Raw genomic sequence first — 15,208 nt, forward strand, 5'->3', positions numbered from 1 at the left:
AAAGAGAGAATGGCAGGGATCCATCGCTGTAGCCATGGTTCATGGCTGCAGCCGTGGGAATGAAACTGAGCTAGCAAAAATCCAGTGCTAAAGTGCTGATTTGAGCGCTGCATCGGTGAGGGTAGATGACATAATTGGGTCTCGAAGTCTTCATAAAAGTGGTATCCTTGGATGTTAGCTTTCAAATGGCACTAGAATCACCTAAAAAAAAGGTCTAGAACTCTAGTTATGTTTGTTTTAGTGAACAAGGGTCAAGCTGTCAGCATTAATTATATCTGTTGCGGTTTTTGACATTTTTAGCTAAGTATATGATTTATTTAGAATTTTATGTATTCATAAAAGTTGTAGATTATCCTCTTATATTTATTTTGAGATAGGTTTGAGCTTATTTGGATGAGTATAACTCTCTGTTTGTTGTCTTCTTTGACAATTGTCAAAGGGAGACACATGTTGTTTTGAGGTGTTAAGGTGTTATCATGTGGATTAAAAAGTTGTATAATACTATGTTGTATAATTGGTTCATATATGTATGATATATGATGTAAATTGGTGCTTGATTCATATGTATGCTTGATAATGATATATATGAATGTTTAAACATGATATGATATGTATGTATGTTTATATGAGGATGATATTGATCATGATGGTGGATTGACCATGTATGATGTATGATGCATTGTTGCATGTGATGCCTTATGGCATGTGTCTAGCCTAGGACTTGAGGAAAGGAAAAATGTTTTCGAACTGGAAGAGCTCACATAGAGTCTCTTAAGAGTGGTGCTTGGATATGCCACTGGTTTGGATGAGAGTGATGCTTGGATAGGCCACAGGTTTTGGGTGAGCATGGTGCTTGGATAGGCCACTGGTTTGGGTGAGTCTCCTCTAAGTCCTTAGCTAGTGTTGGAGCGGGGTATGAGGTCGAGGGTTATTCCCTTGACCTTGGGGAAGGTGCATGGTTCCTTGCGGATAGTCGGTGAGAAAACGCCACAAGTGACTTGGTAATGCATGTCAAGGTCGTGGTAAGTCTGTACCTAGCTGTTCTATACCTGACAGTGGAACCGGACTTCCAAGTGTGTAAGTGACATCATCCGAATAAACTCGAGTAGGGATTAATATCCCGGTTAGCTGTGACCGAGCGGGCGCATTGGGCGTGAAAACGATTGGGGTAGTTTCAGTAGGATGAGAAGTCACTTATACTGCTCTATTATTAGGCAGATCTCATAGGTGAATGCGTGACGATGCATTAGATGATTGATATGCATTGATATCTGTCATGAGTTGTTGTTATTGCATGATTGTTATTACAATGAAGTGTATGGTGTTTGACTTCATGATTGGTGAGTTGATGATTGAGTGAGATGGAAGTCCCTTAGGACATGATTGGATGAATATGTAATATAGATTATTATTCTATACTTGTATGGTTGTTTATTGAACTCTAGCTTACCCTTTTGTTTTCATGTGGATGGACTGCGATGATCATACTATGTATGAGAGCAGGTCAGGGTTAGGTTGGAGTCGATGTGACTGTTGCTGAGGCATTGAATGTTTTATCCCAATGTCGGAGTTACTGTTGGAGTAATTGTTTAGGTGTGTTTGACCGACACTAGGGTAGTATTATTTTGGATGACTGTATATGCATAGTACTGTAGTTTGTATATAAATATTGATTTTTTTATCACTTTCTTTACATGTATGTTCTGTTATCTAGCTTAATAATTTATCTTAGATGACTAGTGTAGTTAACACGATTCCTCTAAGTGTAAGGATCATGGTGAGTCGTTACATTTATCTTTCAAATTTAAATATTATTTTAGTATAAATCATTTCTTTACTTATATTTTTTGTTGTTTGTAATTTTAGTGTCATCATTGAATCATACAAATTATTTATTATTGGCATTGCATTAAAAAAACTCCCTCTTTAGTACATGTAACTCTACCATTTAAGAATGAGCCAAAATTGTGGAAGTTGTTAGCTGAATAAACATAATGAAAAATGTGAAGTGATAGCAATAAGTTGGAATGTACTTTCAGCTTATTGTTGCAATCTTGTTTTGTGAGGAAAATATTTTGATAATCATAATTATACTATTTGTTTTAATTTCTAACAATAGTTTGGAATGTACACCACTTTATTTAATCACTTAATAATTGCACTTACAAATTTCTTCTCATTGTGCAAGTGTTATGCATTTTGGTCGTGTACGATAACTTGAAGACTAGGTTGTGTTGAATTAAAATTTCATACAAATATTTATTACAAAAATTTTCACTAGATTGATTAATAATTTATATTTCATATTTTATAATTAAGGGCAGGTAGTTTAAAAGAAGTTGCAAGAGATGTATTCCTTGCATGTTTTTGCATTAATTAAAGGTTCAAGTATGAATCTTAATTTTGATTCTCATGCTTTAAAGGTTATATTTTGTTATTGGCATGATCACTGATTAGATTTATTTTTGTCTTTCAAGTATAAGTAACAACATTAATAAATCTTTTAATAATATCTCCTGCTAGAAATAGAACATTTGTACCAATTAGGAACTGAAGCTTAAAAGACTATATTGTTATTGACAAGCCTTGTGGAACAAATTTTGCTTATAGCCTTCCTCCTCCACTCTTTATCATGCAAGCCTTCTTACTTCATTCCTTTTCAATTGCTACATCACATTGGATCACCGCTCCAAAACCGTTGAGCAAAATGACTTCGAGTGGATCTTTGTGCAAAAATACTTGAATAGTTACAAAGTACATATACCATGGTGTGGATAAGGGAGTGCAGTGATGGAGCCTTGTCAACGTTGGAGTCGCCAAGAAGCACATAAGTATCAAAGTCATTATAGTGTCGTTGATGTCAAAATTACAACAATAATAATGGGAGCGAGTAAGCAAGGTATGGTACCCCAGTAAAGGTTTATGTAAGTAGTGGTGATTATGATGGACAAGTTTATCATATTATTTATTGGTGGATAAGTGAATAGTAACTATTTTTTTAAAAACTTAAATTATTTAAAATTACTAAAAGCCCTTTTTTAGAAGTTATTTGGACTCAACCAAGCAACCACCACTTGCACTTCACTCTAACGATGACGTACTCGCTACAAATGCACTCGTCCAGGATGGCCATCAGCTAACCATTGTAGAACCTGGCATAGGTGAGGTGGATTTACAAAAACGGGTTAGGACTTGATCTGGTTGGGTTTTGGTGAAGGAGACACAATTGTGGAGAGGGTGTGGGATAGTGTCAAAGGTGGAGTGGGGAAGGTGGTCCTACACAAGTACATGTTGATGAAGAAGTGGGCGGTGTGACGACTGAAGGACAGACCAAGCTTGAGAACAGAGTCGTGATTGGCACAGACATGGCGAAAGAGGGCGAGGGTGACATAAGAGAGGAAGAGGGGAGGGTGGTCTTGTGGTCTTGTGGTCTTGTGGTTGTGATTGTGGCAGGGGCAGGGGAGGTCAGCAACCATGTTGGTCTCCTCCTTGAAGGAACCAATTTGAAAATCTTGTCTTCATGGGCCTTCCTCTACTTCTTCGATGCTTGTTGGTTCCTCTTCAAGTTTAGGTTCAATTTCAATTGTGGTTATTAGCTTTTCTATGGATTCAGTTTCAACTTAGGTAATTGGTGGGGACTGGGGAGGAAGGTTGGCGACGGACTGCACTTCTTCTACCATAGCTGCTTTTTGGTCATTTACCATTAAAAAATAAAATTAATATATTAATAAATTTTTTACTACCAAATAAATCTAAATTGTTCGATTTAACTATTTATATATCTAATAATATTTTTTTACTTCTCCACAAGTAAACTACATAAAAATCATACTTAATTTTGTTGATTCACCCATAAACTACATTAAATATAAGTACATGGTAGATTTTTCCTTACGTAAGTATCATTTTGGCAAGTAATGATGAGGTAAGTACAAGGAAAAGTATATTCTCATCTAATGTGATACGAAAGTCGTAAGACATGGGGTAAAACACAAGAATGTGGATTGAAATTGTGTTTTAAATGATTTTTGCAAGGGCTTTTGAAAGACAATGTTTTGTTTGTAACATTAGATGATTCAAAACAATAGTTGAAAGACTTGTGTAGAAATATAAGAAAACTTTTATTAAAAACATTTTAATGAAAGCTAATATTTAAAACACAATATCAATCGATAAATATTAAACAAATATAAAAATAAAGATAAAATCACAATTTTTATATCAGTTTGTTTCTACACCTAAACTATGTATACCGTATGGTGGCCGACAAGACCGAATACCCGAATTTGTGGCCGACCCGACCGACCCAATGAATCCCCTGAGACCACCGACCACTCCCAAACTGAACGGACGCGTCGATATGCTCGGCCAAGACACGAATTTACTTCAGGGCAATTAAAGGAGGATTAATTTACGTGATACACCGGATTAGTCCCTTAATCTCCTGGGGCCCAATCCCTAATTACGGCCCAATAAGGAACACTATAAATAGACCCCCTACGAGGTACGTAACTAACTTTCAACTACCGCATTTATTACGCCGAGCACTTACTTGAGCATTGGAGTGTCTTTGCAGGCACCCCCCCCCGCTTCGAACTACTCGGAGAAGAACGAGAAGACCTAGACCCCGGACCCGACCCGCATCAGCAAGGATAAGTAGTGTGTATCCTAACACAGGAACATTTGGCGCCCACCGTGGGGCCAAAGAGACTTTTTCAGCCCCTTTGAACTCTAAGACTGAGACCGAGACATGGTAGTGACACGCAAAGGACCGTCAACATCGACTCAACCGATCCCTAACCCCGAGCACAACCCCGGCATGGCCAGACAAGAGCGATACCCATACGGAATGCCTCAAACACAACCGGAGCCTGTGATACAAGAGGTCCGACCGACCACCGACCGAGCCCAGCCTGATCTTCACGATGACTTGCGCACATTGCGCGAGGAAATGGCTGCTATCCAAAGACAGAGAGAAGCCGATGCTAGGGAGTTGGCCGAACTGCGCTGACAAAACGCCGAGCTCTGAAGTCTTAACCAGACATGCGTGTCGTCAACTCCCACTCTCCAAGAGGAGTCGGCATATCATGCCCCAACTGACCATGTGACCCGAACACCAGTTACCTCTTTGATAGGCAATAAGGCCGACACCACCACTCACTCCCTAAGGCATCCGTTTTCCCGAAGGATAATGGAGACAACCCTATTAGACCATTGGAAGAGCCTCCCAATCGAGAAGTACGATGGGTCTACCGACCCCGAAGAGCACTTGAACGTCTTCCTAACACAAGCAACCCTCTCTACTCAGGACGACTCCGCCTTGTGCCGGATATTCCCCACGTCGCTGAAAGGAAGGGCCTTGAGTTGGTTCACAAGGTTGCCGAGCTCTTCCATTGACTCGTTCAACGAGTTGTCATCCCAATTCACTCTCCAGTTCGCGACGAGCAAGCCGTACAAGACGACCTCACTAGCATTGGCGGGAGTTCGTCAAGAGAAGAAGGAAAGTTTGAGAAGCTTCATGGACCGATTCAACAAGATCGCCATGGAGATCGGTGACCTTAACCCAGCTGTGGCAATGGATCGGCTGAGTACTACCCTCAGGCCGAGGCCATTTGTGAATAGCTTGTGCAAGAAACCGCCCGGTGACATGAACGATCTTCGGCGCCGAGCCGAGAAGTATATGCAAATGGAAGAGCTGGCCGAGAGCCGATGAAAAAGACGAATGCCGAGACCTCAAATACTCGACCCCCGAGAGGACCACGCTACACAGTGTACACTCCCCTCAACACGAGTAGAGCCAAGGTAATGGAGCAGGCCCTTACATCAGAGATCCTAGTGATGCCGAAAAGGGCGAACACTCCCCCTAGAGCCGATAAAGCCAAGACGTGCCGATTCCACCGAAACAGGGGGCATTCGACCGAAGAATGTTCTGCACTTAAAGACAAGCTCGAGGACCTAATCAAACAAGGTCACCTCAGGAGCTTTGTCACCCCCCAAGACCACCAGTCAAGGGAGAGAGACCACCACTCTCGCGAAGCCCATCAGCCGAGAGACCGACGCCGCCGATCCCGTTCAGCCGAGAGGCAAGATCGTTCGCGGCATTCCAGGGAAGACAATGACTGACCACGAAAGGTGATCAACACAATAGCCGGAGGCTTCGCTGGTGGAGGTTGCACCTCTTCGGCACGAAAGAGGCACCTCCGGGCAGTGCGATCAGTAAATAGTGTATGTCAGACGAGAACACTGAAGATGCCACCGATTACCTTTTCCGATCGAGATTTTCGAGGCGTCGATCCCATTCAGGAAGACCCCATGGTGATTTCTGTTGAAATGCATAACTGTATTGTGAAGAAAACCTTGGTCGACCAGGGGAGCTCCGCCGACATCTTGTATTGGAACACTTTCGTGCAACTTGGGATCCCAGAGGAGAGCCTAGAACCATACCACGAACCGCTGGTAGGATTCTCAGGTGAAAGAGTGATGACGAGGGGGTGCATTGATTTATACACTCGCTTTGGTTTCGACCAAAAATCTTCCCGCGAGATCAAAATTCGCTACATTGTGGTGCATGCGAGTACATCGTACAACATCTTGCTAGGTCGACCTTCTATCAATACACTGGGGGCCATTGTCTCGACCCCTCACCTATGCATGAAATTCCCATCGAGGGACAGGCAGGTAATTACCGTTCACGCCGATCAGAAGACAGCAAGAGAGTGTTACCTTTCTAGCTTGAAGGTGCAACCTATTGCCGACCCCCTGACGACCACAAGAGGTGTGAACGTGGTCAGACAAGAGTGACGGAGGACATTGACCTCGATCCTCGGTTAGGTGAAGAAGTGCGAATCGAGCCAGCTGAGGACCTCGTTCCTTTTCAACTCGGCCGAGCACCCGAACAGGTCACAAACATGGGATCTCAATTGAGCGAGATCAACTCAAACCGAGTCAAGCATGTAGTCCGGGACAACCGGAACCTCTTCGCGTGGACGAAATCAGACATGCCAGGGGTAGATCCCAAGTTCTTGTGCCATCGACTGGCTGTGTGCCGAGACACACGACCGGTTGCACAAAAGAAAAGAAAGATGGGGGACAAGAAGCGAAAGGCAGCAAATGCCGAGGTGAAAAAATTACTACAAGCCAAACTCATAAGAGAGGTCACCTACACCACCTGGCTGCCCAATGTAGTGTTAGTCAAAAAGGCGAACGGGAAATGGAGAATGTGCATCGACTACACCGACCTCAACAAAGCTTGCCCTAAAGACGCCTATCCTCTCCCCTGCATTGACCGACTCGTCGACGGGGCATCCGGGTTCAGCTTCCTCGATGCATATTCGGGCTACAACCAGATAAAGATGCACCCGGCCGACGAAGAGAAGACGGCGTTTATCATCGAGAACGCCAACTTTTTTTACAAAGTCATGCCATTTGGACTGAAGAACGTTGGGGCGACCTACCAGAGATTAATGGACAAAGTGTTCCAGGGTCAAATCGGCCGAAACATCGAGATTTATGTGGACGACATGGTGGTCAAGTCCAATTCCCTGGCCGATCACGTAGCTGACCTGGCCGAAATATTCGGTGAACTACGCAAGCACAACATGAGGCTCAACCCCGAGAAGTGCACCTTCGGGGTCAAGGGAGACAAGTTTCTAGGGTTTATGCTATCAGCAAGAGGGATAGAAGCAAACCGAGACAAGTGTTAGGCCGTGTTAGACATGCGAAGCCCGAGCAACCTCAAGGAATTGCAACGACTGTCAGGAAGATTGGTCGCCTTGTCTCGATTCCTCCCTCGTTTAGCCAACAAAATTAGCTCGATGATGAAGCTTTTACGGTAGGCTTTGGCCTTCTCGTGGAACGAGCCATGTGAAGAAGCCTTTGCAACATTGAAAACAACCTTGGCGATGCCACCGATCCTCACGAGACCTGATCCTCTGAGCCCACTACTCGTGTATTTGGCTGTTTTTTAGGAGGCGATCAGCTCAGTTTTGGTGCAAGAAAAAGAAGGCACCCAAGCTCCCAAATATTTCGTCAGCCGGCTCCTACAAGATTCCGAAACTCGATACCAGTTGATAGAAAAAATGGCTCTTGGCTTAGTGCACACTTCCTGACGCCTACGACAATATTTCCAGAGCCACCGAGTAGTGGTACACACCGACTGCCCGATCTCAAAGGTCTTAGGCAAGCCTGAACTCGCCAGAAGAATGATGGCCTGGTCGGTGGAGCTCTCGCAATTTGACATCACCTTCAAATCGAGAGGACTGATCAAAGTTCAATGCCTAGCCGACTCCGTGAATGAGCTCCATCCGCATGGCCAATTCGAATAGCATTGGTGGACCCTCCACGTGGACGGTTCCTCAAATTGCCAGGGAAGCGGAGCAGGAGTAATTCTGGAGGGACCCAAAGGGATAGTTTTGGAACAATCCCTTCGCTTTCGGTTCAAGGCTTTGAACAACCAAGCCGAGTATAAAGCCCTATTGGCCGGACTAAGGCTATCCGAAGACATGGGTGCTTCGAGAATCAAATGCTTGACTGATTCCAAGGTTGTGGCCGACCAAGTGGGCGGTAACTTCCAAGTAAAAGACCACAACATGATCAAGTACTACCATGCCTATCAAAAGTTGAAGGCAAACTTTCAAGAGGTGTCGGTCGAGCACATCCCGCGCGAGAACAACACCCGAGCCGATCAGTTGGCTAGGTTGGCCACGACCAAGAAGCCAGGCCAACTAAGAACCATCATTCAGCAAGAAATCGACCACCCTAGTGTCGAAGCGGAAGTGGTAGCAAGCGTTGATGCCGACCACCCCGGCCAGAGTGACCCGCCCGACTGGCGAGACGAAATCAAGGCATTCATCACCAATGGCGTCGCTCCAGCCGACCTGACCGAGGCCAAACGGTTGAGAACACAGGCCAGCAGATATATCGTCATCGCCGATCTGTTATATAGGCGTGGCTTCTCCACCCCACTACTCAAGTGCCTAAACCTCACCGAGGCCGATTACGTGATACGAGAAGTTCATGAGGGTATTTGTGGAATGCACTCTGGAGCGAGAACGACCGTCTCCAAACTCTTACGAGCCGGATACTATTGGCCGACCATGAACACCGATTGCGAAACGTTTGTGAAGAAGTGTCAACCATGTCAGAAACACGGCAACTTGATCCACCAACCGGCCGAACAGCTACATTGTATTCCACCTGCATGGCCATTCGCCACATGGGGGGCCGACACACTTGGACCTTTCCCAGTTGCCAAGGGGCAATGCAGGTTCCTCGTCGTCGTCGTGGACCTTTTCACTAAATGGATTGAAGCCGAGCCCTTGGCATGCATCTCGGCTCATCAAGTCCAAAAATTCTTGTGGAGGAATATCATCACCCGGTTCAGAGTCCCACATACCCTGGTGACCGATAATGGCCTTCAATTCACCGATTGAAAACTCAACGAGTTCCTAGCCGGCCTAGGAATACAACACAAGGTCACATCGGTCGAGCACCCTTAAACGAACGACCAAGCCGAATCTTCCAACAAGGTCATCCTGATAGAGTTGAAGAAACGGCTAGGAGAAGCAAATGGAGCATGGGCCGAGCAGTTGCCTGAGGTACTTTGGGCCTATCAATGCACGCCCCAATCGACCACACAAGAAACCCCCTTCCGATTAGTCTACGGGTCCGACGCAATGCTCCCGGTAGAAATCGGGGAGCCCTTATTCCGCCGAGCCCACTTCGACGAATTGAATAATGAAGCAGAACTTTGAGTAAACCTGGATGTCATGGAAGAGACTCGAGACCGAGCACTAGTAGTTGCCGAGACCACCAAGCAACGCTACATGAGAAGATTCGACAGCAAGGTGAAGCCTAGAGAATTTAGAGAAGGAGATCTTGTTTGGAGAGCCACAGGCGAGGCGAGAAAAGATCCGAGACAAGGAAAACTTGCCCCAAATTGGGACGAACCTTTCCGAGTATGACACAACCTAAACAACGGGGCATACAAGTTGGAGTACCTATCAGGAGAACCAATTCTGAGAACTTGGAACTCCTCACATTTAAAAGTGTATTACAGCTCATGTATTAGTGCACTCTTTTCCTTGACCGACTTTTTTTTCCTTAAGGAGGGTTTTGTGTCGGCAAGGTTTTTAACGAGGCACTTCATCAATAAAAGATCTTCAAATTTCATCATTTTGTTTCCTGTTTTATTGTATGTCTAGGTCGCGTTCATGCAGGTCCACTCACATAATACGCCGATGCCGAGCAACCCTCGGCCGACCACTCAAAGGTGCACTCGAGCCCCTCAGGTTTCCCTCCCGAGTACCTTCCTCGGCTAAGGATGTACCTAGGCCGAGCACTACGACACGCGACGACACTGAGCAATCCTCGGTCAATCACTTAAACTACGTGCACTCGAGCCCTACAGGTTTCCCTCCCAAGTACCCTCCTCGGCTAAGGATGTACCTAGGCCGAACACTACGACACGCGGAGATGTCGAACAGTCCTCGGTCAACCACTTAAACAACGCCCAATCGAGCCCTACAGGTTTCTCTCCTGAGTACCCTCCTCAGCTAAGGATGTACCTAGGTCGAGCACTACAACACGCGGAGACGTCGAACGGTCCTCGGTCAACCACTTAAACAACGCGCAATCGAGCCCTACAGGTTTCCCTCCCGAGTACCCTCCTCGGCTAAGGATGTACCTCAGCCGATTACCTACGCGCATTGGAGCCAGGTTTCCTCACCGAGTACTCCTCTCCATCTAAGGAAATGCCTAGACCGAATACTACACCATCGACGATCACCACGTATTGAATCGCGACCCAACATCGTAAGGCCGAACGCGATCAGACCGATCACTCTCGGACCGACCACTCTCGCATGTTCACAATTCGCGTCAAATTGCGTGATCCAACATTCGGAGGCCGGGTACGAGTGAGTCGATCACTCTCCAACCGACCCCTCTCGAATGGTCACACCGTGTACAATTACGCGATCCAACATTCGAAGTTCGAGTACGCTTCGGCCAAGCACTCTCGTGTGCTTCCACATTCGAAGTCCGAGCACGCTCACGCCAGGCTTTAATCCGCGACAAACATGAAATTAATCCCCCCTTTCGGCCAAAAATGCAATTCAGTTAGAAACTGTAAAGAAATAATTTCAGTAAAATAATATTTCATTAAAGTATGGCCGACCAGTTCGGCTACTTACACAAAAAATCCAAGCGATACCGGCACCAATGGCCAAAGTTAAAAAAGGCACTAACGGCCCGGTTACAAGGAAAACAAAAGAAAATTCTAACCCTAACCTACTACTACCAGAGCCGACCCCCTATACCGCTGCTGAGTCCTCCGAGTTCACATCGCCGACCACATCAATGATCAGTTCCTCCTCCTCCCTGGTCGGCGGCACCGGAGCCTGAGTGGAAATCCCTCAATGAGGGGCTTCTTCGTCAGGCTGGGCACCCTGGGGGAACTCGGCATAACTGATGAACTTGCCACCATAGAAGTCCCGACTAACATCAAATTCAAAGTCAGCCGAGACCTCGCAATAGTAGAAGGCTTGTCGAACCGCATGCCAAAATCTGGCGTCATGCTGCTCGAGGATCTTCTCGGTGGCCTCGGCCTCAAACTTAGCAGCAGCCTCCTTCAGCCGGGCAATCTCGTTCGCGGAGGTGGCGGCCTCGGCCTTCAATCTCTGAACGGCCAACTTCAGGTCGTCGGCCTCCCTTCTATGGGCGTCGGCGGCCCTCTTTAGTTCTTCAGCCGACTCAATTGCCTTGGCGTTCGTAGTCAACGCCTCCTTCACTGTGGTCTCGACCTCCTTTGAGTCGGCCAAGGAGCCTCTCCTCCGAGATAGCGTACCTCATCATGACATGTTTGGCGACCAGAGAGGTCCGAGCATCAAGCTCACAGAAGAGCTTATACTCGGCCTCCGTAGACATGCCCTCCAAGTATTGTAGTCCCCCCCGGTAGTGAGATCCAGGCTGACCAGGTTCTCGGTCTCCACGTTCGGAGCAAGGAAGTTCGAACCAGCAACAACAACTGGAATGGCGAAAGCACCGCAGTCCAATTGCTCCAAAGATAGTTGCTTCGGGCGCTTGCTAGAAGAGCTCGGACGTTCCAGCTCTATATTCTTCTCAACAGCCCGCACCCAAGAAGTCCTTCCCTTATTTTTGGCATCGACCAGAGGGATGATCATATTGGGGGGCTTATCCTGCTGCAACTTTAGGGCCGACCTCGCCGGCGGCACTTTCCCGCTAGCCTTCGCCTCTTTCGCCCTCTTGGCGAGCATAGCAGTCACGTCTAGGTTACCTTTGGCCATTAAACCTGCAACAAAACAAGTCTTAACATCAATTCAAAACACTGCTACACTACTGATGCCTAAAGCACATACCTAGCAAGGCCATCTCAAAATGAGACGTTTCAAAAATGTCCAACAGGCCTCGGACAGGCAAACCCTTTGGCAATTTGTCCAGAAGCTGCACAATCTCTATGTCCTCGGCAGGGAGTTTCGATGTGGGCATCGCCTCGAAACGCGTCAGACGCCTTGTCTAATAGAAAAGGAACAGCGGAGACCCCTCTCGGTCATAAAAACAATTCTCCATTTCTGACCCCCAGCGAACTTTGAAGAAACTACTTTTGAAACCCTTGTATGACGAGGTGAACGCCGACAAAAATCCACGCTTCAGCACTCGAGCCAAGGAAACCCACTTCACTGGTTTGCTCGGACAACAAATATAATAAAAGAGGAAGGTGAGTGGTCAGGGCGTAAGACCGAGGCAAAGGCATAAATTCCGGAACACCTGCATGGCCGCCCAAGCATTAGGGTACAGTTGGGTCGGCGCCACATTTAGTGCTCGGAGGACTCCCATCTGAAAATCATCAAAGGGCAGCTTTATGCCGAGGTCCTCGAACCAGCACATATATGCGTAGAAGTAATCATCTTCATCGGGCCCCGGCTCCAAGAAGACGAAATCAGTGTCCGGTCCATCGTCCTCGCACGCCTCGGCAAGTAACGGAAACTCGTCCTCCCCACTCCCAAAACACTTTTCCAAAGACACGAACGTGTCTAATAATCCTTGGTCGGATAACTTTGAGAAGTATATGCCGACCTCTCCGTCCACCCACTCATACTCGGGCGTCTCCACTATGCCGTAGTCAATCTTTGCCTTCGCCCGAGCACTTGGACTAGCCATGCCTTTGCCTCGGTTATCGCCGAGTATCTCCAACTCGTCTCCACTGGCTTCGGCGTGAATGGTTTCAGCATGCGGGTTTCGCTGGCCGACCCGTTTTAAACCTCTAGCATCCACCTCGGTAGCTCGTGCCAAAGCCACAGCCAAAGTCACCGGGGGCGACACCTCAACCACATCATCCCCACTATCCTCCTGCTCGGCAAGGTCGGAGGGGAACACCACTTCACATTACAGCGGAGGCAACCTTGATATCTCACTCGAACCCGACCCCTCTCTATCCGACGCAGCACCCGACGCCTCCGAGGACGTCCAGCTCCTAGCCGAGGAATAACCCCTATCCATTTATTACCAGAAAATAAATAATACAAAATTGTACCTTAATCGGTGATCTCGGACAAGTTCTTGAATTCAGAGGTCTCGGAAATTTACAACAGGTAAATTCCCTCGCGCCCCCTATTTATAGGCAAGGTAAATGGGGGAGGTGAAAAGACACCCCGAAACCGCAACCGTTCGATCTGGACCATCCAACGGTCCAGATTTAATAACCATTGGATTTTTAACCGCCAAGGCCAACGTGGCAGGCTATACCCACCTAGGTCTCGGCATAGGCTACACCCACATAGTTCTCGGCATAGGCTACACCCACATAGTTCTCGGCAGCATAGTCTACACCCACCTAGGTCTCGGCACAGGCTTCATCCCTCGAGGTCTCGACATAGGTTACGCCCGCTGAAGTCTCGGCATAGGCTTCATCCCTCGAGGTCTCGGCAGAGGTTACACCTGCCACGGTCTCGGCATAGGTTACGCCCGTTGAGGTCTCGGCATAGACTTCATTTCGGCACAGGTTTGATAACCGTTGAACTTTTAATCGCCTAGTGACCGGTTTAACCCACCCAGCCTTAATCCTTAGGGCTCGGCCACTATTACCATATTCCACCTGAGGACCTTGGTCTCAGCTATAGTGGTCGGCCAGACACAATAGCCGTAGACCGTAAACGTAACACGCCCTGTTACAACCACCGAGGTCAAGAAAGCCAACTACACTGGGAACATGCACATTCCTACTAGCGGTCGAGAGCAATGCCTGTCATACGACGCCAATAGCCACCACCCTAAGCAATTAGACTGCCTTCGTCTTTCTCATCCTCGACGCTGCGGGGGTTGTATACCGTATGGTGGCCGACGAGACCGAATACCCGAATTCGTGGCCGACCCGACCGACCCAATGAATCCCCCGAGACCACCAACCACTCCCAAACTGAACGGACGCGTCGGTATGCTCGGCCAAGACACGAATTTACTTCAGGGCAATTAAAGGAGGATTAATTTACGTGATACACCGGATTAGTCCCCTAATCTCCCGGGGCCCAGTCCCTAATTACGGCCCAATAAGGAACACTATAAATAGACCCCTTACGAGGTACGTAACTAACTTTCAACTACCGCATTTATTACGCCGAGCACTTACTTGAGCGTTGGAGTGTCTTTGCAGGCACCCCCCCCCCCCCCCCGCTTCGGACTACTCGGAGAAGAACGAGAAGACCTAGACCCCGGACCCAACCCGCATCAGCAAGGATAAGTAGTGTGTATCCTAACACAAAAATACTATGCTTAATACAACACAAAGTTCCGCTATAACTTATCTTAGTTACAAGTATTGTTTCAACGAGTATTTTCAAATTAAACCAAATATTATTTCACTTGCCTTTCTATGTAATTAACCTAAGTTTTTTGTTTTGTTTTGTAAAAATAACTCTTTAGGCTTCAACTAAGTTCGCTTAGAAAATGATAAAGGTAAACTAACTATTTCTTTATGTGTTTATCGAACATGCAGCAAAGTTATAGTTACACTTAAGAAAAATTATTAAATAAAGATTTAAAAGATGAGAGCTAAAAAAAAAATTATAGCTTAACACATTTAATATTTCAATACTTCGCTATTTCATAAAAGTTTCTTCTTTTCTTTATATGAGCTGTTTAAAAGTATTTATTTGAGAGTTTTTAATTGGCTTCCTTATCTTTTTTTTTTTTT

At 46.4% G+C, this 15,208-nt stretch overlaps 2 protein-coding genes across 2 annotated transcripts; both read left to right on the forward strand.

Annotated features, from left to right (window-relative positions):
• Positions 1-5,191: 5,191 nt before the first annotated feature.
• On the forward strand, positions 5,192-5,713 carry LOC145950009 (uncharacterized). Its single transcript, XM_083060921.1, has one exon. The coding sequence runs from the start codon at positions 5,192-5,194 to the stop codon at positions 5,711-5,713; it is 522 nt and encodes a 173-aa protein (XP_082917047.1).
• A 536-nt stretch (positions 5,714-6,249) lies between these two features.
• Positions 6,250-6,801, forward strand: LOC145950010 (uncharacterized). Its single transcript, XM_083060922.1, has one exon. The coding sequence runs from the start codon at positions 6,250-6,252 to the stop codon at positions 6,799-6,801; it is 552 nt and encodes a 183-aa protein (XP_082917048.1).
• Positions 6,802-15,208: the final 8,407 nt, after the last annotated feature.

This window comes from Cajanus cajan, chromosome 7 (genome assembly GCF_000230855.2).
Source record: "Cajanus cajan strain Asha chromosome 7, NIPB_CcT2T_4, whole genome shotgun sequence".
Classification (NCBI taxonomy): domain Eukaryota; kingdom Viridiplantae; phylum Streptophyta; class Magnoliopsida; order Fabales; family Fabaceae; genus Cajanus; species Cajanus cajan.

Excerpts from the sequence above, each read along its gene's own strand:
- LOC145950009 (XM_083060921.1), top strand. The coding sequence starts at position 5,192 with ATGGAGACAACCCTATTAGACCATTGGAAGAGCCTCCCAATCGAGAAG.
- LOC145950010 (XM_083060922.1), top strand. The coding sequence starts at position 6,250 with ATGCCACCGATTACCTTTTCCGATCGAGATTTTCGAGGCGTCGATCCC.